This window comes from Musa acuminata, unplaced genomic scaffold (genome assembly GCF_036884655.1).
Source record: "Musa acuminata AAA Group cultivar baxijiao unplaced genomic scaffold, Cavendish_Baxijiao_AAA HiC_scaffold_1104, whole genome shotgun sequence".
Taxonomy (NCBI): Eukaryota; Viridiplantae; Streptophyta; class Magnoliopsida; order Zingiberales; family Musaceae; genus Musa; species Musa acuminata.
Window position 1 is genome coordinate 207,501 of NW_027021317.1, and position 23,181 is coordinate 230,681.

Consider the following 23,181-nt stretch of genomic DNA (forward strand, 5'->3'; position numbering starts at 1 on the left):
TTCATTTACTCGATATATGAATATTTTTATTTTATAAAATTGGTTAATTTAGTGTCTTTAATATTAGTAATATGCATCAACTACTTTTCAAAAAGATTTAGGTGGGCAACATAAAAATTTATTCAGAAGATTTTTTGCAATTATATGGTGGATTTTCATCTCAGTTCGTGCTTCTTTATTTATACAAACACATGCAGATAGGATTAGATGGGCAAGTACGAGCTTCTTTATTTATACAAGCACATGCAGATAGGATTAGATGGGCAAGTCTATGCAGATCTACTCATTTTCTCAAATAAATTCAGGAATTGTTAGCTTTTCATCTTTTGTTTTAAGATGGGTCTTCCCTTTATTCTTGAGGAAATTATATCAAAATTGTGGTGACCTTTCTTGTATATTTTTCTACCCTTCCCTCATTTCTCAATTTGTTCCAATCTTGCAATATGAAATGTGGCATGGTAGATAATTCTTCTCATATATGTGTTTATATGTATATATATATGTATATATATATACATGTATGTATATATATATATATATATGTATATGTATATATACATATATATACATATACATATATATGTATATATATACATATATAAATATATGTATATATATATATATGTATATTGACTAATATTATTTTAATATTAAATATTAGTAATAAGTAATTTGATTGGTATGATCTACTGTTTAATCTTCTATGCATCAAAAGGTAACACAAATTTTGGGAAGTACAAAGGTTCTAGATTTGATATTGAAGAATAATTTCGATATATTCCCATCCAATCAAACAAAATTTTTTGATGAGTCTTAAAATTTTTATTAATTTTGATACTGATATACATATCTGTCCAGTCATCAATATCTCTTTTGTTTGTAAGGTAAAAATGAAGAATTCTATAATTTAAATATTTTCTATCTAGATTTTTATGGGTATTAATAAGATATCCTTTTTTTCAGTGTGTATGAGTCCTTACTAGTCCCATAATTTATATAATAATGTGATAAAAGATTATAGTGTTTTTAAAATTTTTCTTTTTGAGTCATCGATAAAATCATTATTTTAAAATTTTCATTCATGTAATGAATTAATTGGTTTTTTATATTTTATATGAATACAATTTTATTGATTCTTTATTTTGAACAGATTGACACTATTTCATCATTTTTTTCTTACTATTCGAGATCATTTGGTTTGAGATAAATTATATCGATAATGATCTTTGAACCGGTTTTTTCGTTCACTTGACACAGTATTCACGTTCTTCTCATCAGCTTGCACGCACGTCACTTCCACATGAAAGATGTTAAAGACATGAGATAAATTTTTTGTGGATCTTTTTGGCACTCACTTGTTTAAACCAACCCTAGCTATTGATCTCAAAAGGAGAGAAGCACTAGCTTGAGAAACCATAGTTAATAGAGGTAGGATTTGTAACGCCAGCCAATCAACATCTAAGCTTGTATTACATCCAAACGTAGTACTCAAACGAAAGCAACCGATGGAAGAAGAAGACGCCAGCCAATCAACATCTAAGCTTGTATTACATCCAGTACTCAAACGAAAGCAACCGATGGAAGAAGAAGACTTCAGTCAAAACTACTCTTTCCTAAATGCTGTTAAGATACGGAGGATTATACTGTTCTATTGCGAAGATTTTTATAACGCTGTACGAGATGATTTATCCTCAGGGCCACTAAAGACTGCCAATGGTAACGTAGGTAGGTCTGTGGGAATTCTGGATTCTGGCGGAGAAACGTTGCAATTTGTTGTTATTTTTGTTGTCGATCCCCTATTCTCTTTTAGGGGATGAAATTTGCGCCATTGGATTTGGATTCCCTGTCAATTGCGTTCTTTTCGTTCTTTCTCGAGTTTGGTTTATCAGATTTGGATTCCGGTCTCTCATCAATTTTTTCTACCAATCTTTTACCTGACCAGAACAGCTATGCTAATTAGAGAGGCAGCATAGGGCACAATTCATTTCCTTGCATTAGGGGTTTATATTGTAGTCAAGCCTGGCTTCTGCAAGAGGATTGATAAAAGATCAAGCTTTGTGTCAAAGGTTTGATCAAACCATCAAATTCTAGTTTGGAATAGACCTTACTGTAACTCAAGAACCAGAACAATGAGATAAAGATTGGCTATGCATTAAATATGATGATTGGATATTTTCACCATTCATTGTTCCCATTTAAACGGGTAAAAGATATCACTTTGTCAGTTGTTGGGAGTATGAGATGAATTTTTTCAATTATTATTGAGAGAATATAATACTCATCTCCGGAGAAATATCTCTTCATCCGCCATCGTATACCATCGGGTTTTCAATGTATGCTTATATTAGTTTACGATTATATATGTGATCGAGATATATTGTATATAATCGATATATAATTTTATTTATTAAATAAAAATTATTATTGTTTATAATGGTTCATAAATTTGTATTTGACATATGAGTTTCAAGCAGATTTGATTTATTATCATATCATATGAAAATATAAATATGTAATATATATTATTTTATATTTATTTTCAGATCAACCTACTTGAATAAAGGAAAGATTTTTTAGCACGGCCAAGAAACTTTAGTTCATAAATTATATTATTGTAAGTACATGAATTTTAAATTTAATGAAATTTTTTCCTCTGTAATTATGGATTTCAAGTGATGATTTATTTATGATAATTGGCTTGTGACAGAAGAAGAGAAGGATTTAGCCACAGAGAGAAGAAATGGCAGTGGAGAAGTGGCATTACAATGTGGTGTCGCTTCTCTCCGGAACGGAGAGGGACTTTCTCATCCGTAACAATGGCGAGAAGGTACTCGAAAGTCTTCCGTCAATTACTAATAATTGTTGAGCTTCATGCTTACCTTAGAAAGTTAGGATCTTGTGAGACTTGCCTATCAATCTATTGCTACAGAAACTTAGAAACTTGTCGAATTTGCCTATCAATCTAAGCTAGCCTCGATTTAGTAGATTTTGTTCGAAGCAACAACTAGTCTTCCATGCTCGTCGGACAGTCTTTGTTTGCCGTTGAGATCTCCACCATGTCAAATGGATGCTCTGTCTTCGTCAAGAGCAGAGAGAGAGCATTTTTTGATCCGTGGTAAGGGACATAAAGCAATAGGATGCATCAAAGCCTGACGGGTTGAGTTTTGGATGAGAGATTAAGAGAGGCGTAGGAGGGAAGGAAAAGGAGGAGGATAAGATGAGGCGAATTGCATATTGCTAAAATGCTAATCTTTCCCTATTTGAAGTATGGAAAATGCATGGCAACTTTAGTTTCTCACTAACAAGCTGTGATTTGTTCAGGTAGCCATCAGCAGTCTTGACGGGAAAAAGTTTGGTCTTGTCGGACATCTGTTACGAAAGAATCGTCACTGATGATCTGATCAAAGTATACAATCAGCTGTCCTCGGAGGGCCGCGATTTCGAGATTGTCTTCGTGTCATGTGATTCATGCGTGGAGACCTTCAATAGGTACTTCTCAGATATGCCATGGTTGGCAGTCCCATTTGCGGACTCCGACACACGCGAAAGGCTACATGATCATTTCGGCAGTTTCGAGGAGTATTATCCCGCTCAGCTTGTCATCTATGATGCCGCTATTGGCATGGTCGTTAACGAAGAAGGTCTCCGAGCTGTGGCAAAATATGGTGTAAACGGGTATCCATTTACTGTTAACAGGTTCTACGAGTTGGAGGCGGCTGCTAAGAAGGAACAGAGTCTTCGAAGTCCGTTGGTTTCGCCGTCCCGGGACTACTTGATCTCCAATGATGGATCCAAGGTAATCGATGATCTCCTTGTAGGAAGAGAATTAAACTACATTCTTGATCCACCAGCTTACTACCACCATCTAATCTATGCTAAATTGAAGCAGGTTGCCGTGTCGGATCTCGAAGGAAAGATTGTGGCCTTTTACTTCTGGTTTAATATTCCTGATAAATACGACGGTCCCCATAAGTTGACTCTGGTGCTGGCTGAAATCTATAGGAAGCTTAAGGAAGCCGGGGAGAGCTTCGAAGTTGTGCTGGTGCCATTAGATGATAATAAATCATCCTATGAACAAGGCCTGGCAAGCATGCCATGGCTCGCGATTCCTTTCGAAGACGAGGGTTGTGAGAAGCTTGTCCGCTACTTTGAGCTCTGGCCCTTCCATTTACCAATCGTGCTTGTGATTGGTGCCGATGGGAAGATTATGCTTAAAAATTACGATAGGCTCATCTCCAAGTATGGAGTTTTAGCATGGGAAGCATTCCCGTTCTCTAAGGAGCAACTGGATTTATTGCCAGAGAAGGCAAAGGCTGCACAAACACTGGAATCTCTTCTTGTTGCTGGGGACCTCGATTATGTCATTGGGAAAGAAGGCTTGAAGGTAATGAATTGAGCATATAGTGAATCCACAGCTTGGTATTGTCAATGGCTAAGCCCTCATCATTGTGTTTGACAGGTTCCAGTGAAGGAGCTTGTTGGCAAGACCATCCTCTTCTTCTTTGCAATGAGTGATTCGTTTCATTGCCAGAAATTTCTTCCCAAGCTGATCGAGGCATATCACAAGATCAAGTGCATGGATAGTGCTTTCGAGGTGATCTTCGTCCCTATGGGCTATATGGATTCGGGTGCTTTCGAGTTCTTCTTACGCATGCCTTGGTTGGCGGTGCCGGTGGATGATGAGAGAATAAGATCTTTGGAGAACACTTTAGAAGCTCATTACGTCAACACCCTGGTTGTCGTTGGTCCTACAGGTCAAACGATCACAGAGAACGCCGCAACTTCGTTGAAGATGTATGGAGCCGATGCCTACCCGTTCAGTGAAGAGAGGATCAAGGAGGTAGAGATGGCACAGACACTGGAATCTCTTCTTGTTGTTGGGGACCTCGATTATGTTATTGGGAAAGAAGGGTTGAAGGTAATGAATCGATCATATAATGAATCCACAGATGGGCATTGTCAATGGCTAATCTCTTATCATTGTGCTTCACAGGTTCCGGTGAAGGAGCTTGTTGGCAAGACCATCCTCCTCTTCTTCTCCATTCGCAGGTCCGGTAAATGTCGTGGATTTATTCCCCATCTGATCGAGGAATATCACAAGATCAAGCGCATGGACAGTGCTTTCGAGGTGGTCAACATCTCGATGGACAAGGATCAGGATTCCTTTGAGGAGTTCTTCTCCGGCATGCCTTGGTTGTCGCTGTCGTTCTGTCACGGACTTAGCTGGTTTTGCCTAAGTCGTGCGGCACCCTTGCGTGTCCATCCGCAAAGGTCAGCCTCCCCGAAGCCTCCCCCTCGTCCCTTAGGATCAACAAAAGAGAGAACAGGTTAAAGAGAACGCCTCAATCGGGATCCACAAGCAAACATCTCCGAAAAACACTTCATAGACAATGCAAATTACAAACAGACTTTACAAGCTCTGAATAGTTGCACAACAATGGGTAAAATGGTCCATTACAGATCGAAAAGCTCTCGCGCGTGTCCACATGACACAACCTTTATTCACAAGCCTAAAGAGGCCACCAACCCAACAAAAATGGGATTATCAAGCCTTCGGCCGCCCCTCTACATGTTGTACAAGGCATGGACATGCCAAAAGACACGGACATTCATAAGCATTACACCAAACATCCTGTTTCGAAGTTTGTCCGTGACATTCTCCCCCACTTATCCCTTCGACGTCCTCGTCGAAGCTTTTGTGAACACTGCAACTCTTCGCCTTTGCTGAGTCTTCAATCTTCCGCTCCAGCTGCAATGCGTCTCCTGGCTCCCAGCTGCTCTCCACTGCTGTTTTTAAGAAGTCGAACCTTTGATCCGCCATGCTGCTTCAACTCACCAATGACTCTGACTCTGGTGTGGGGTTGGCTCAGTTGTGTTGATCTTTGTTGATTCCTGCGGATCCCCCAGATGAAGGAAAAGACCATCCTTACTACGCCAGTCTCTCAGAAATTCCACATGCTGCTTGAACTGGGTGGATGCTTGTTGGAGCTTTAACGAGCATCGTCTCGCAAACTTCTAAAGTTTTGGGTCCTTCCTCCACAAAATCTGCTCATTGACTCTTCTTTCAATTAGTTGTCACATCCAAGTAGGTTCGCATCACTTCCGTTTTCGATTGACATTTCGTTGGGAAATGAAGCGGATAATCTACTCTCAGTAGCACTGATCACCGTTGGTGAGGATTTGACAACTATTGTCTTCCATTATCTTCTAAGGATCTTTGAACTTGTGCAGACCTCCTCTGCTGGATAGATAAGAGAACTGGGGTACTCGGTTTCGCCCATTCTCTTGAGAGTTGAGAAGGCAAAGGTTACTTGACTTCGCCCGCCTCCTCGAGGTTGTACTTTATGCATCGAGCTGGTTACTGGCCTTCGCCTGCTCTTTGCTCACACTTCTGAAGCACTTGAAGTGTTTGCACTCCTTGCGTTGAGTTAGCTACTGTGATTCACCTTCTCAATGCCATTGAACTTCTGGAATGCAGGAAGTTTTCACCCCAACTTGGAGTAATTCTCTGATAGATGAGGTCGCCTCTGGGATTGTACCGTCTTCTCCATCAACCCTGCCGCCTACTCCACTGAGTAGCAAAGGTACAGCACCGCGTACTGCCTGCTTCGTTCCTTGGTCGTGCACTCTTGCATGACCCGAAGTCCTTCACTTACGGCTATCTTGATGAGAAACTTGTTGACACCGGTCTTACGAAGTTTCTTGGCATCTGCCCTTCAGCCTTGTCTCGGTACTTGGAGATTGCCTCTGCATGCTCCACCTCCTCGGCCCCTTTCACGACCAAGCGCTCTCCCTCCATGAGAGCAAGGGATCAATGACTTTCACGGAAGTCTCGCCTCTGCGGTACTATGGCGCTGCCATGCCCATGGCACTACTATCCGTCGCCTCGCCTCTGAATCCCTTTTCCTCACAATCAATAGATATGTCTCCGTGGCACTCCTCTGAGTCCACCTCCATTCTAACTGATGCTTGCTTTTGGGTAGCTAAGTCCCTCTGGACTCGTCGTCGCTTCCTCGCCCCTTTCGACCCCCTGCTTCAACACCTCTGTGTTCTCCAAGCAGACTGTTTGGTCGATGGAAAGACAGACTGCAACTCCCATGCATGGCCTCTGCCATCGCGTTGTAGGGTTTGCACCGATTCTGTTCTCCTTAGCTTCCTTGGTAGCAACGTTCGCTTACTCGACTTTGTCCTCTGACTTGTCGGGCCCCCTTAAGCGAATATGAGCTTTGGAGCAGTCCAACTCTCCAGCTGCTTCGATCATACCTCTGCATGATCAAGTCCCTCCGTTGGGACTCACTAGTACTTGCATTCGAACTTCTCCCTTGGTGGAACACAGCCCCCATATGTTGATGACCAAGGCTTTCATCCGATGCAAAATTCGGTGCACGCCCGGAAGACCCGCCTCTGCGGTACCATGGCCTTCACTCCTTGAATCCATAGCCCTTCTTGCCGTTGTGTTGTTCACCGAAGTGGAGCTTCCAGTAACTCCCGATCATACCTCCATATGATCTCATCCCTTACGGGACTTCCGTGTGTATCGCATTGCCACGAACTGTTCCACCACGATCCACTGCACCATGTCGCCTCCTGGTGACATCTCCATTGCATTCTGATCCTTGTGGAATAAACTCGAATTGTGAACCCTCCATGTGTGGCCTCTTGCCAATACATTGCAGGGTCCCTTCCACCTTCGATTTTGTTCGCTCCTTTGGCAATCGACCTTCATCCACCCACTCTTGGGTCACACCTAGATGAAGCACCGCTCTAGGACAGTCCGTCGCCTAGTAGCTCCCGAAGTCCACCGACTTCACTGTAGTTTGTGCACCATTGTCTGGATCCTGGGCCTCTGCCCCTACCAGCACAATCTCCGCTGCGCACCGCTTCCTTCATGCAACTTGAATGGCAACACTGTGGCATATTCTTCAAGAGTACTCGCCTCTGCGTCCTCTTGCCCCGTGCTAAGGCCTTCTGAACCCAACTTCGCCTCCGCAAATTGAGTCGCCTTAGTTCCTCCATCAAATGCTCCTCCGAGATAAGGTGCATGTGCCTAGAAGCTCCCTTCATCTTTGGCACCATGCAAGATGAGTCCGCTCCGTCAGAAAGAAGGACCCATGGAACAACATGATTCTACTCTTGCCTTTGCGAGAGTTCATGTCCTTGACCTCTGTCTAAGGAAAGCACTGCGCCTCCGCTCCATGTTCCAACTTCTCTGCTGGCTCCCTTCATGCGGCTTGGGTACTTCGCCAAGTTACACCCAAGTTGCTCCGCTCCTCGTTTTTGCATTGAGTCGATGGTGGCCCTCGCGCCCACCATTCCACGGGTCAGCCCTCCTTCGAGTCCGATCTCCATATCGACTCTAAGTGTGCCTTCATTTAAGTTGCTTCAGGTCGCTCCCCCACTTGATCTCGCAATGCATCCACCAATGCATTCTCTCGAGCGAGATCATGCGACAACTCCTCGCTGCTTGCTCGATCCATTAAGCTTCGTGGAGTTGTTGTTTGTGAGGTACTCCTCCTCAACATGTGAGGTCCGTCTCACATGATTCTCCCTCTGGAGAGCCGAGACTTATCCCTCCTGGATAACTGTCCCGTTGGAGCAACATCTCTCTTCGTTTATGAGATCACCATCCCCTTGGACTACTCCGATCTGTTGAACAAACTGTGCATTGTTCTGCCTCCTGCAAACGCACTTGCTAGATTACGCCTCCACGTCAATACAGCCACCGCTGCACCCCTCAAGGCCTAGCAACATGCTGAACTCGTTGCACACTTCAGCCTCCTCCGGACGTATCCTTCGCATGTCGAAGAGAAAGTTTTTAATGCTCCATGGCGTCGAGTCTCGGCCGCCTTGGGATGGTCACGAACATTCCATCGTCCGCATACAAGCCCATGCATGAGTACCAAATTCTTCGAGTTAGCAATTCCCCTCACCTCTGTGAGCTTTGCATAACTCTTTTGGTCGTTGAGCAACTCATTCCACCTTGCATAGTCTCATTCTTGCCAAGCGCCTCGCTTGCCTAGAGCACCATCAAGTATAGTTGTCAACGTTGAGCCGTAGCTCAAACTCAGCCATCCCAACCTTTGTGCGCTCCGCATTCTTCCAAGCTTGCTTGTTCTCGTGGTGCCTCTTGCGCGAAGGGTTGGCCATTCCTCTGAATGCCAATGTTAGATGCCCGCTCCTCTGAGCAACTCTTTTCCATACATCTTCATGCCCGTTTTCCCTCAAACGGTCGCGCGTTGCTGACTGCCCTCAACGCAGCCCCGCTAGGTCCCCCACGTTTGCATGTCAAGTGTTTCTATGAGTGCTTGTCCCGCTCTGATACCATCTGTCACGGACTTAGCTGGTTTTGCCTAAGTCGTGCGGCACCCTTGCGTGTCCGTCCGCAAAGGTCAGCCTCCCCGAAGCCTCCCCCTCGTCCCTTAGGACCAACAAAAGAGAGAACAGGTTAAAGAGAACGCCTCAATCGGGATCCACAAGCAAACATCTCCGAAAAACACTTCATAGACAATGCAAATTACAAACAGACTTTACAAGCTCTGAATAGTTGCACAACAAAGGGTAAAATGGTCCATTACAGACCGAAAAGCTCTCGCGCGTGTCCACATGACACAAGCTTTATTTACAAGCCTAAAGAGGCCACCAACCCAACAAAAATGGGACTATCAAGCCTTCGGCCGCCCCTCTACATGCTGTACAAGGCATGGACATGCCAAAAGACACGGACATTCATAAGCATTACACCAAACATCCTGTTTCGAAGTTTGTCCGTGACAGTTCGGTGATGAGAGGAAGAAATCTTTGAAACGCACTTTCCAAGTCAATATCCTCTACCCCTCCTTGGTTGCCATTGGTCCTACAGGTCGAACTAGCACAAGGAATGCCATGCATTCGTGGAGTTGGACCAGAAGATAGACGAGATGGCAAATGGATGGCCTGAGAAGAGGAAGCATGAGCAACACAAGCATGGGAAGTTGGAGTGGAGCTGCCTGTGCGGCCTGTATATGTGTCGTGACTGCCACAAGATTGGAAGTGGATGGTGCTACTTGTGCTCCATGTGCGGTTTCGGTCTCCACCCCAAATGTGCACCGAAGGAGGAGAAAACGGAAGAGGAAGAACATGATAAAGGATCTGAGTGTGATGGAGAGGTTTACAACGATTTCGAAGATTCTGAAGATTATAAAGATTCCGAAGATTCTGAGGTTTCTGAAGATTCTGAATAAGAATAAGAATATGTAATGCAATGGTGTTTGTGTTTTGATGGGAAGAGCTCGATGCAATGAAAGTAGCGGCATTATGACAGTCATATCAGTAAAAATATGATGAAAATCTTTTCTTATTTGCTCCATATGATCAATCAAGCTTCATAATAACAACACCAATTCAACAAACATATTTGAGCCACAAAGACCAAAAAATAAGAATGTATAATTCATGGCAACAAAGACGAGAAAAAATCAGCAGTGCTTCCGTAACTACGTATCTGTAATGATTGTGTATCCTCTCGTCTCTTCCCGATTGGATATAGCTACAATGTGTAAATATATTCATACGTGATGCGGTGCACTCAGAAGGTGTTAATACAATGCACTCAAAACTGCAATGCATCGGACCGGTTCTGTAGTCATGTTTGTTTCTTTTAATGTACTCCAAAATGCAATGCACTCAGTCTTTTAATGTACTCCAAAATGCAATGCACTCAGAAGACAAACGAATGGATGATCTACCAAAGTAAATGCACAAGATAATTAATTTACTTGTCCAATGAGAAGTATTTAAATTGACACATGATTTCAATTGTTTTGGATGTCAACCATGATTTCTTATATTTGATATATCAGGAAATTGGGAAGCGAGGAAATACAATCTCAGGGAAATACATTTTCTTTTAATAGAAACTTTATAGTTGATAAATTGCTTTCCTAATTTGTTGACGTAGATATGAACCTGATACAGCTGCTGTTTCCCCGATTTTTTGTTGCACTGGATTGCTGGTTTATACCCTATGTCCCTTCTGAGGATATCGAAGATACGATTCTTTTCATACATGCGGTTATTAGGAAAAATACCTTCCGCCTTTAGACAAGAGAGAATATCAACTTTTTTCTTGAGGTTGAGGGCTGCTGTGAAGTAAGAAACTTGATCGAACCTAGATAAGGAACATGTGCCGTGCTTATCCCATTCATGTTGCCAGAACGAGTGGCCATCGTTACTGGGACAGCGAAAACTGTGCCAGTGTTGAATCATCTCGCCAATCAAAGGGTCCATCTGCAATCGAAGACAAAGATAAAAAAAAATGATGAACGACTCACACTCTCATTTTGCAAGGTACCTTTACGATAGAGTAGTCTGAGTCAGAGCCGAACATACCTTACGTCGGTTGTATTTAGAAGCTGACGGCATATTCTTGTCACAAGATGGAAACATTCCATTGCGAAAAGCGGGCCAAAGGTCATGGATGGTAAAAATTTTTTCCGGATACCCCGTACTCATAGGACAGCAACGGTTGACGTTGCAAAATGATCTGGGCCACTAGATGTTTCAAATCAAACGATCAATATAGAGAAGAACAACAAGATAGAAAAAAAATTAGACTTACCTGAAGAACCAAGTGAAAATAATCATAATTGGACGCAATAGTGGTGGAGAAATCAGCAAGAAAGCAATGGTGGAGAAAACCAGCTAATTAATATTGTCTGACTTTTTATTCATATTGTCAATTTTGAACTGGATGCCTGTTAGTTCTTCGATGTATCTAGCATGAATGACATCTTTTTTTATCTTAATATGTGCATCCTGAATGATCCAGATTAGATGGTCTCTTTTGGTCATTAATTTTGATTTTCAGTGCTATAATGATCTTCTATCATAAATATCATTCTTTATTTGCTTGTGTACAAGCGTAGCTACTTTATCATGGATGTAACTTTTTGTTCAGAGTAGCATACTGTTAGCAACTAGCTTCATCAACTTGGACTCCTTTCAAGTCCTTGGATTCCCATGAGGAAGGTGTTGACAATATTCATTGGATTTGGTGGAAAAAAATCATTAGTTGATTGACTCAATGCCTTGACCATAAAATCACTTGTCAGTTTACATCTGCTCCTTTAAACTAGTTGATTAAGAATAAAACAAAGAAAGAGAAAAACTATTCTATATTGGATTCAGTGATAATCTTTTTGTGTTGAAAGGCAAAATCAATGTAGTGATCTGAAGTAATTTTTAGTTTTTGTTCAAACCGATAAATGAAAAGTTATATGCCACTTATTGATGCTTCTCTAATGGGATATTATGATTATCCTGCCTACTGGCTTAGGTTTCTGATTAGATACAGGTTATTATGAAGAAGTCTGGTAGGTGTCCTTTTTGCCTTAAAGATCTCAGTGGTTTACCACATAGGATCCTGGTCAACTACCTCTCTTTGCATGTTTGTGATATTATAATTTATATAGTTTTGCTTCGTGTTTTCTGTCCAAATTTGTGAGAGATGGCTTAGTTTTGTTTGTGACTTTTAAAGGCAGACTAGTCTCTAAACTTATGCATCTTCCAGGGGCTTTGCCATACAATAATTTTAATTGTTGACTTGACAGTTCCACTGGTGATCATATTTGCTTGTAAATGATGATTCAAGTTTTACCAAGCTATCTTTATAAGCACAGAAGGCTAATTAAGCTGAAATCTCTGAGAAATTAGTCAGTGAATTGGAAGTATTATGTCATAAATTTCTTGGTAGTTGTCTTTTAACTAATATATAATATGCTAGATTGAGATTCCATAATAAGTATCTAGGTGATGTTTGTTTGATTTGATGAACCCTAGCATTTTTAAAAGTTGAGTCAAATGATGTTGAACATTCTTTCTTAGTTTCTTGTTTTTGACTTGATAGTTCTATACTTGTTCTTTCAGTAAATGTTGCTTTATTTTTTGTGATGTTTAGTTTTAGAGCATAGCTTCTTAGTGTCAACCACAACAAGAATCATGTGATGTTACAGGAAATTCGGTTTTCATGGTTTCAACCTTCTACAAAAGTAGATATGTTCTAGAATAACCAAATATGGTAAATGACTCCCTTAAATTCTTAGCATCATAATTGATCCTAAATTTCTTCTGACAACGTGTTGGCTTCAATATTCATGTATGTAAATTTCTTGGGACAGAAGATTGACATATTATGTATTGCATTTAGCTCACTTGTAAATCTACCATTGTTACTAATATAAAGCACAGTATGTAACAAGCAGGTAGGTAATTTCATAGTTGAAAGGCAGATCCCACAATTGAGGTGCTCTCCGACCTAGAAGTCACAGTACGCCATGAAGTACAGGCATTGCGACGGGAAGTTGGTCCTCAAGGTCACAGACAATCGCGAGGTATGCTGATTATCTTGACACTTGTTGTAACTATCGCCTAATTTAGGTGCCTATAAAGCCCTGTGAATTGCCTTTTCTTGGAGCCTAATGGTACAGAAAGGCATTATTAGTTCATGGAACAGAAGGCATGTTTCTTGTGAAAAGTAAATACATTTCAAGAACTGCTTTAGCAATTTTTAAGGTGGCAATCTTGTTGTGTCATCGTTGTTTTGTTTGCTTTAGCAATCCAAATTTGTTGCAAGCAAACAAATACATTTGCATGATTCGGGGACTACTCAAATAATGTGTTACGGAACAAAAACCAAAATACCACATACTACATACCACAAACAGTGTAGCACAAAATCCATCTCAGGCATTACTAAATGGAACGGAACTGAGGTTCAAATATAATACATTTTTTTTGTTTTTCAAATAGAATACAAGTTGCTACAGAGTTTTAATATATCATGAGCATAAGATATGTATACCTTTCAATTCACTATCAACTTCAGAAATATGAATTACCTTTCTACATTGGAGTATTTTTTGTTGTTCTTTTACAATACCAATTACCAAAAGTAGATGGACAGAAAGGGTCTGTTCTAGCAATGGAGGAGACTGCAAAGATGTGCAAGAGAGACTAGATAAAGGAAGATGAGAAAGGAGCAAAGACTTAGGATTGTCTTCTCAATTCTAGACTTACAAAGAGGACAAGCTGCCCTGCCTGTTTTTGGTTTGGAAGTTTTTATATTTCCTCCAAAACTGAGTAGAGGCATTCAAAAAATTGGATGTGGCACACAGTTGACATGGAAATATACACTCAATTCCTGTCAATTGTGTGAATCATGAAATAAAAAAATAAAAGGAAATTAGAATTGGACTCAAATTTCAAAATGACCTTGCCTCTCTTTATAGAAAATTATTGTTCACCTTTCATTTTCATAAACTGATAGGTCAACCAATTAGATGGTTTTGTCATTTGGTTATCCAAGCAAATCCAACCAATTAGAAAAGGCCAGTCAATCCATGTCTTGATACACATTACAACTTTAAGTGTCATAATAGTTGATCTCTCCACTTTAAGTAAAAATTTTTAAGCATTTCAACCATCCATATTTCCTAGAAGAAACCGTCCAATTGCATCATGATCGTTAATGGCCCAATGTCTTAACAGCTGTCCTAAAGAGAAGTATGTAGACCTTATCGATGGAGAAGTACAAGAAACCTCCCAAAGTATGTGTGACATATGTCTTAACAGCTTGTTTACTAGTTATTTTTCTGTTATGTTTAGTAGTTATAAGACAATAATCGGTTGTAACCGATCTGCAATCAAGCCTTATATATGAGCTCTGTAACAAGTACCTCGCTCGTTCTGATAGCAGCCGTGGAGGAACGTCGATCTCTCTCTCTTCTCCTCCTTGTGCAATCTTCTGCCCTTTAGAGGTACGCCAATCTCTCTCTTCTCCTCCTCCTTGTAGTTTCTTTGTGGGAACGGAGAAACGCTGCAATTTGTTGTCGATCCCCTATTCTCTTTTAGGTTCTGAAATTTGCGCCATTGGATTTGGATTCCCTGTCAATTGCGTTCTTTTCATTCTTTCTCGAGTTTGGTTTATCAGATTTTTCAGAAACTCTATCCTGCACTCAGCTAGGTCCCACGATGAAATCTTTGATTGTGTTTATTATGTATTGCTGCATTGTAGTAAAATTTCTGTTGGATCATATTCACAATGTTATGGTTTGCACCTATTGTGTGGATAATGTACTTTTTACTATTATACATGAAACAATTGGCTTAAATCAGCATAAGTTTGTTCCTGCATCACATGAGTTGAATGTCTCTTCTGTTTGTGCTATGCATGTTAGTCTTTGCACATGCGCTGGGTGTGATTGTATGAATTGATCATATGTATCTATTTGTTTCTTCTCAAGATATTTTGCAATGCTAAAATCTTCTCCTTGATTTAGGATACATCAATAGTTGGTTTTGTCTTCTGATCATTTGAGCTTGATTGAATATTAGTTTCTAGAATGTCTCAATCTGTCTTTCAGCAACAAAGCTTGCTGCAGTCATGCTGGGTAGACTTTTAGTCTAGCAACACACCTTATGAAATTTAATCTAGCAACAAAACCCAATTAATTGAAACACACAAAAACTATGTGGGGGGCTACTAATTGGAACTTTCACATAAAACAGACCTATGGAATACATATCCATAGTGTCCATTTAGTCATGCTGGGTAGACTTTTAGTCTAGCAACACACCTTATGAAATTTAATCTAGCAACAAAACCCAATTAATTGAAACACACAAACTATGTGGGGGGCTACTAATTGGAACTTTCACATAAAACAGACCTATGGAATACATATCCATAGTGTCCATTTAGATCTTTAGAATTTACACGTATTTCTTAGCATTTGTGGGTCTCTCTCATCAATTTTTTCTAGCAATCTTTTACCTAACCAGAACAGCTATGCTAACTAGAGAGGCAACATAGGGCACAATTCATTTCCTTGCATTAGGGGTTTATATTGTAGTCGAGCCTGGCTTCTTCAACAGGATTGATCAAAGATCAAGCTTTGTGTCAAAGGTTTGATGAAACCATCAAATTCTAGTTTGGAATCGACCTTACTGTAACTCAAGAGCGAACAATGAGATAAAGATTGGCTATGCATCGAAGAAAGCTCTCATCATGAATGATGATAATTCTTCTTTGTGAGGCTCTATTGCAGATGTAGAGGACAGCAATAGTCAAGTGGCATGGTCCAAACAATCAAAGCTTCTCTTCTCATGGAGCATGACAGCAATAGTCAAGTGGCACGGTCCAAACGATCAAAGCTTCTCTTCTCATGGAGCAGCTCCTGCAGGAGTTCAATCTTTGATGATTCAAAGCCAACTGTCTTTCTCTATTTCTAGGAGAGATGACTATTTTCCCTCTGCTGAAGAATATCTCTCACTGCATAGAAAGAAACATGTACTTCAGAGCTACCATCTTCGCTCTGCAGCACATGCATATGATCTATAGATAATTATAGATAATTAAATCCAACCTAAGTTATTTTTTTTCTTCTTTCTCTTTCAATTATGCATCTATCTTATAGAAAATTAATTAAACTCACCTCAGGCATGTTAACCAGTAATATTTATGCAATCTTATGATGATCACATACAAAAAAGGAGAAGCCTTCCGACGTGCCCAGAAGCCTAACTCGCTGAAGCATGACATCACTTGTCCTCCCTTTTTTGCTGGTTTTCTCCACCACTGCTTTCTTGCTGGTTTTCTCCACCACTGCTACGTCCAATTATTGGTTCTTCAGGTAAGTCTAATTTTTTTTCTATCTTGTTGTTCTTCTCTATATTAATCGTTTGATTTGAAATATCTAGTGGCCCGGATCATTTTGCAACGTCAACCGTTGCTGTCCTATGAGTACGGGATATCCAGAAATTTTTTTTACCATCTATGGCCTTTGGCTCGCTTTTCGCAATGGAATGTTTCCATCTTGTGACAAGAATATGCCGTCAGCTTCTAAATACAACCGACGTAAGGTATGTTCGGCTCTAACACAGACTATTCTATCGTAAAAGTACCTTGCAAAATGAGAGTGTGAGTCGTTCATCGTTTTTTTTTATCTTTGTCTTCGATTGCAGATGGACCCTTTGATTGGCGAGATGATTCAACACTGGCATAGTTTTCGCTGTCCCAGTAGCGATGGCCACTCGTTCTGGCAACATGAATGGGATAAGCATGGCACGTGTTCCTTTTCCACGTTCGATCAACTTTCTTACTTCACAGCAGCCCTCAACCTCAAGAAAAAAGTTGATATTCTCTCTTGGCTAAAGGCGGAAGGTATTTTTCCTGATAACAACAAGTATGAATCGAAGCTTGTCTTCCAATATCTCAGAAGAGAAATAGGATATAAACCAGCAATCCAGTGCATCATAAAATCGGGGAAGCAATAGTTGTATCAGATTCATATCTGCATTAACAAATTAGGAAAGGAATTTATCAACTATAAAGTTTCTATTAAAAGAAAATGTACTTCCGCTGAGATTGTATTTCCTCGCTTCTCAATTTTCTGATATGTCAAATATAAGAAATCATGATTGACATCCAAAACAATTGACTTGTGTTTTTGCATGTAAAATTAACCAATATACCCTTTGTGTGATTCTTTAAGCATAATAGACACCAATGGAAGCATTCACTTGATTAAAGAAAGAGCAACACATTAAAACTAAATCAGCTTCAGCTACTATCTTGATGCATTTCATGCAATAACAAGATGATGAGCTTAACCATCTTGCTATATGGGGCTGCATTTGTTGGGTCCAGTCCATATGTGGGTTTGGACAATTTGGGCCATAAGCCCAAATCAACTAATTGAGGATTAGAGAGAACGAAATTAGGGTGAGATGAGAGTAAGAGCATGCTGCGTGCGACGACATGCAGAGAAAAGAGGAGAGAGAAATAGAGAGAGAAAGTAAGATTTCTGAGTTTTCTACTTGATGATCGGTGGTCAAACGTTGTCAGTTTCGGCCCAAATTTTATGTGGGGAATCCTTGCAGCAAACTCTACAATCCTAATGGTGTTGATCTGCAGTTTACCCTCTCTAAGGTACTATATCTACTTTGTGAGACCTAGAATTCTCTTTGGAGGAGATCCACCTATGTGATGAAGATATGCTATTCTAGCCAAGATCTATGTTCTTGATGTTATTCTGATCCTCTAGTTATTCTAGAGAAGACCTACTGTAAACCTGTTATCATTATTATTGATAGTGGAAGTTTGAGGTGGACTACGGTCCCGTGGTTTTTTCCACATTGAGTTTTCCACGTTAAAAAGATTTGGTCTCACTGTGTGATTGATTATTTGCTCTATTGTTTATGCTGTGTTGGTTGATATTTTCATTTGGATATCAAGTTGGTATTTTGATGAGGAACTCATTTTGATACACAAAGAGGGAAAAGATTATTCCGCATTAATAGGTTTCTTCCCAACAAGTGGTATCAGAGCATCAGGTTGTTTGGTGCTAGTTTTCTTGTGTGATTGAAATGGAGTCAGATGGTATGATTAAGTTGAACTCATCAAATTATTCCACTTGGAGGCGTCTGATGGAAGATTTGCTCTATTGCAAAGATTTGTATAAGCCTATCAAGGTTAAAGATAAACCTTTTATTATGGACGATGAAGAATGGGAAGTTCAACATAGAAAAGCTATTACCTATATTAGAAGATGGATGGATATAAACTTGTATGAGCATATTTCAGATGAAACCAGAGCTGATGTTGTTTGGCAAAGGTTAGAAAACCTCTTTGCGAAAAAGACAATGGGAAATAGAATTTCTCTCCTTAGAAGACTTGTAAATTTGAAGTATAAAGACGGTGGTAACATTATTGAGCACATAAGCCTATTTCAGAGTCTTGCAAACAAGTTGGTTGCTATGAAAATGAATATAGATGATGAGATGCAGGGATTATTGCTTCTCAGCTCTTTACCAGAAAGTTGGGAAACGTATGTGGTGACTATTTGTAACTCCGCCAGAGGGGACTCTAACTATAAATATGGTTAAAGACAGTTTGCTAAATGAAGATACCAGAAGGAAAGAACAGGGTGAATCTTCTTCTGGTGCATTTGTTACTGAAAAACAAGAAAGACGTGGAAGAAGTCATAGCAGAAATTCATATGGTTATAGAGGAAGATCCAAGTCTAGAAGAGGTATCAAATGTTTTCACTGTAACAGACCAGGTCACATGAAGAAAGAGTGTAGGTTTTGGAAGCGAGAACAGAATGAAATGAAGAAAAATGAGAAAGAGACCAATACAGTTGCTGCTGAAGGTAATATCACTATTGTTTGTGATGAAGGTTGTGTTAGCCTTGTAGCTCAGGACAGTAATTGGGTAATTGACTTTGGTGCTTCATTTCATGTTACTTCTCATGGTGATTTCTTTAGATCTTACACTGCCGGTGATTTTGGTAATGTCAGAATGGGAAACAATGGTACATCTAAGATTGTGGGTATTGGAGATATTTGCTTGGAGACCAGTATTGGGAGCAAATTGATACTCAAAGATGTAAGGCATGTTCCAGATATTTGTCTTAACTTGATATCTACAGGTAGACTTGATGATGAGGGCTTTACACATTATTTTGGTGAAAGTAAATGGAAACTCACTAAAGGTTCTCTAATTGTGGCAAAAGGAAAGAAGATTAACTCTTTTTATGTCATGGAAGCTAAGCTACACAAAGGAGAGATTAATGCAATTCGAAAAGATGAAAGTATAGATCTTTGGCATAAGAGGCTTGGACATATCAGCGAGAAGGGACTTCAAACTCTTGCTAGAAAGCAGTTCTTATCAGAGTTACAAGGTACATCTCTTAAATCTTGTGATCATTGCTTAGCTGGAAAAACACATAGAGTTGCATTTCAGACATATCCATCATCTAGAAGATATGATGTTATTGATTTAGTTCATACTGATGTTTGTACTATGCAAACTAGAACTCTTGGAGGTGCTCTTTATTTTGTTATTTTTATTGATGATCATTCTAGAAAAGTTTGGGCTTTTGCTTTGAAATCTAAAGACCAGATACTCGATGCTTTCAAGGAGTTTCATGTCAATGTTGAAAGAGAAACTGGCAGAAAACTCAAGTGTGTTCGATCAGATAATTGTGGCGAGTACAGGGGTCCTTTTGAGAATTATTGCAGGTTCCATGGTATCAGGCTTGAGAAAACAGTTCCTAAAACTCCTCAGCAGAACGGTGTGGCAGAAAGGATGAACAGAACCATTGAAGAAAGGATTAGGTGTATGCTTTCCCACGCCAAGTTACCAAAGTCATTTTGGGGGAGGCTATGAGAACTACAATTGACCTGATAAATCTTTCTCCATCAGTTCCTCTGCAAGGTGATGTTCCAGAGAGAGTATGGAGAGGAAAAGATATATCTTATAATCATTTGAGAGTCTTTGGGTGTAAAGCATTTGTTCATATTCCCAAAGATGAGAGGTTCAAGCTTTATAATAAGGCAAAAGCATGTATCTTCTTGGGATATGGTCATGAAGAGTTTGGGTACAGATTATGGGATCCAGTGAACAAGAAGATTATTAGAAGCAGAGATGTTGTGTTTTTTTAAGACCAATTGTTTGATGATGGTGATAATGTTGAGAAGCCAGAAACCTCTGTTTATATTCCTTGGAGTTTGGGTCCAATTCCTTCACCTATAGTTCATGATGATCATGGGGGAGATGAACAAGAAGATTGTGGTGAGAATACTAGTGATGATACACCTACAGTTGATGATGCTGAACCAACTGAACAGGCACCTCCACCACCAGTTGAGATTCCATTGAGAAGATCCACTAGAGAGCGACAACCCTCTACCAGATATCCTTCACATGAGTATGTTATGCTTACTGACGGGGGAGAGCCAGAAACTTACCAAGAAGCTATTCTACATGAGAATAAGAATGAGTGGGTTAATGCCATGCAAGAAGAGTTGAGATCCTTGCTTGAGAACCACACCTATGACTTGGTAAAGTTGCCGAAAGAGAAGAAAGCTCTCAAGAATAAGTGGGTTTATAAATTGAAGACTGAAAACAATAGCTCACAACAAAGATACAAGACACGACTAGTTGTGAAAGGATTCAGTCAGAAGAAAGGTATTGACTTTGAAGAAATATTTTCTCCGGTTGTGAAAATGTCCTCTATCCGAGTTGTTCTTGGTTTAGCTGCCCACTTGAATTTAGAAGTTGAGCAACTTGATGTAAAAACAGCATTTCTTCATGGTGACTTAGAAGAAGAAATTTACATGGAGCAACCAGAAGGTTTCAAAGTCAAGGGAAAAGAAAATCTGGTATGTAAGCTTAGGAAAAGCTTATATGGACTCAAACAGGCACCTAGACAGTGGTACAAGAAGTTTGATTCCTTTATGATGAGCCAAGGGTATGATAGAACCACATCTGATCATTGTGTGTTTATGAAGAAATTTTCAGATGATGATTTTATTATTTTACTGCTATATGTTGATGATATGCTGATTATTGGTCATGATGTTGAAAAAATTGAAAAGCTTAAAAGAGAGCTAAGTAAGTCTTTTGCCATGAAAGACTTGGGATCGGTGAGACAAATACTTGGCATGAAGATTCTTCGTGATAGGAAGAAAAGGAAGATTTGGCTATCTCAGGAGACTTACATTGAAAAGGTTCTTGAAAGATTCAACATGAGTAAAGCCAAAGCAGTTTGTTCTCCACTTGCAGGTCATTTCAAGCTGAGTTCAAAACAATGTCCTACAAGTGAGAAAGAAAAAGAAGAAATATCCAGAGTGCCTTACTCATCTGCAGTATGCAGTTTGATGTATGCTATGGTTTGTACTAGGCCAGATATAGCTCATGCAGTTGGAGTTGTTAACCGATTTCTCTCAAATCCTGGAAAGAAACATTGGGCAGCAGTGAAATGGATATTAAGATATCTAAGAGGTACTTCCAGGTTATGTTTATGTTTTGGTGGTGATGAACCTGTGTTAGAAGGTTACACAGATGCAGACATGGCAGGTGATACTGATTCCAGGAAGTCCACTTCGGGATTCTTGATGACATTTGCAGGAGGAGCAGTCTCTTGGCAGTCTAAGTTACAGAAATGTGTTGCTCTATCAACCACAGAAGCAGAATACATAACAGTTACTGAAGCCTGCAAGGAAGCTTTATGGATGAAAAAGTTTCTACAGGAATTGGGCTTGAAACAGGAAGGATATACTGTTTACTGTGACGGTCAAAGCGCTATTCACCTCTCCAAGAATTCAATATACCATTCTATATCCAAGCATATTGATGTGAGATATTACTGGATTCGTGATGTGCTTGAGACGAAAGAATTACAATTGGAAAAAGTGCATACCAATGAGAATGGTTCAGATATGTTGACAAAGTCTTTGCCTAAGGAGAAGCTTGAAGCATGTAGGCGAAGAGCGGGCTTGGTACAGCCCACCATATGAGCTGGAGGGGGAGAATTGTTGGGTCCAGTCCATATGTGGGCTTGGACAATTTGGGCTATAAGCCCAAATCAACTAATTGAGGATTAGAGAGAACGAAATTAGGGTGAGATGAGAGTAAGAGCGTGCTGCGTGCGACGGCGTCGCATGTAGAGAAAAGAGGAGAGAGAAATAGAGAGAGAAAGTAAGATTTCTGAGTTTTCTGCTTGACGATCGGTGGTCAAACGTTGTTAGTTTTGGCCCAAATTTTATGTGGGGAATCCTTGCAGCAAACTCTACAATCCTAACGGTGTTGATCTGCAGTTTACCCTCTCTAAGGTATTTTCCTGCAATATCCACTTTGTGAGACCTAGAATTCTTTTTGGAGGAGATCCACCTATGTGATGATGATATGCTATTCTAGCCAAGATCTATGTTCTTGATGTTATTTTGATCCTCTAGTTATTCTAGAGAAGACCTACTGTAAACCTGTTATCATTATTATTGATAGTGGAAGTTTGAGGTGGACTACGGTCCCGTGGTTTTTCCCACATTGGGTTTTTCATGTTAAAAAGATTTGGTCTCATTGTGTGATTGATTATTTGCTCTATTGTTTATGCTGTGTTGGTTGATATTTTCATTTGGATATCAAGTTGGTATTTTGATAAGGAACTCATTTTGATACACAAAGAGGGAAAAGATTATTCCACATTAATAGGTTTCTTCCCAACAGCATTTTAGGTCGAATTGCATCCCCAGACCATCTGAGATAATTTAATTAATGATCTAGGTCAGATCCCTTAGGTATCAACTATGCTTAGATTGGGTTAAATTAGGAATAGTCTAACCTAATCCCACCAAATACAA

The 23,181-nt window shown here is 39.9% G+C and overlaps 3 protein-coding genes across 3 annotated transcripts; all 3 read left to right on the plus strand.

Moving 5' to 3' along the window:
* Positions 1 to 2,719: 2,719 nt before the first annotated feature.
* Positions 2,720 to 17,451, plus strand: LOC135666514 (ribonuclease 1-like). Its single transcript, XM_065178096.1, has 6 exons — positions 2,720 to 2,827; positions 13,225 to 13,367; positions 14,732 to 14,792; positions 16,528 to 16,667; positions 16,735 to 16,896; positions 16,999 to 17,451. Exons 2-6 carry the CDS (start codon positions 13,311 to 13,313, stop codon positions 17,308 to 17,310), a joined length of 732 nt encoding a protein of 243 aa, XP_065034168.1. The 5' UTR covers positions 2,720 to 2,827; positions 13,225 to 13,310; the 3' UTR covers positions 17,311 to 17,451.
* Positions 2,741 to 4,396, plus strand: LOC135666478 (probable nucleoredoxin 1-2). The gene is made up of 3 exons (XM_065178047.1): positions 2,741 to 2,827; positions 3,326 to 3,796; positions 3,890 to 4,396. The coding sequence occupies exons 1-3, from the start codon at positions 2,741 to 2,743 to the stop codon at positions 4,394 to 4,396; spliced, it is 1,065 nt and encodes a 354-aa protein (XP_065034119.1).
* Positions 4,489 to 5,768, plus strand: LOC135666513 (probable nucleoredoxin 1-1). Its single transcript, XM_065178095.1, has 2 exons — positions 4,489 to 4,918; positions 4,994 to 5,768. The coding sequence occupies exons 1-2, from the start codon at positions 4,508 to 4,510 to the stop codon at positions 5,330 to 5,332; spliced, it is 750 nt and encodes a 249-aa protein (XP_065034167.1). The 5' UTR covers positions 4,489 to 4,507; the 3' UTR covers positions 5,333 to 5,768.
* Positions 17,452 to 23,181: the final 5,730 nt, after the last annotated feature.

Bases quoted from the DNA above. Each gene is read 5' to 3' on its own strand.
- LOC135666478 (XM_065178047.1), top strand. From the start codon at position 2,741: ATGGCAGTGGAGAAGTGGCATTACAATGTGGTGTCGCTTCTCTCCGGA. The intron at 2,828-3,325 runs GTACTCGAAAGT...TTGTTCAGGTAG, and splicing joins TCCGTAACAATGGCGAGAAG to CCATCAGCAGTCTTGACGGG. The intron at 3,797-3,889 runs GTAATCGATGAT...AAATTGAAGCAG, and splicing joins TCTCCAATGATGGATCCAAG to GTTGCCGTGTCGGATCTCGA.
- LOC135666514 (XM_065178096.1), top strand. From the start codon at position 13,311: ATGAAGTACAGGCATTGCGACGGGAAGTTGGTCCTCAAGGTCACAGAC. The intron at 14,793-16,527 runs GTACGCCAATCT...CATACAAAAAAG, and splicing joins CAATCTTCTGCCCTTTAGAG to GAGAAGCCTTCCGACGTGCC. The intron at 16,668-16,734 runs GTAAGTCTAATT...TGAAATATCTAG, and splicing joins TCCAATTATTGGTTCTTCAG to TGGCCCGGATCATTTTGCAA.
- LOC135666513 (XM_065178095.1), top strand. From the start codon at position 4,508: ATGAGTGATTCGTTTCATTGCCAGAAATTTCTTCCCAAGCTGATCGAG. The intron at 4,919-4,993 runs GTAATGAATCGA...TGTGCTTCACAG, and splicing joins TTGGGAAAGAAGGGTTGAAG to GTTCCGGTGAAGGAGCTTGT.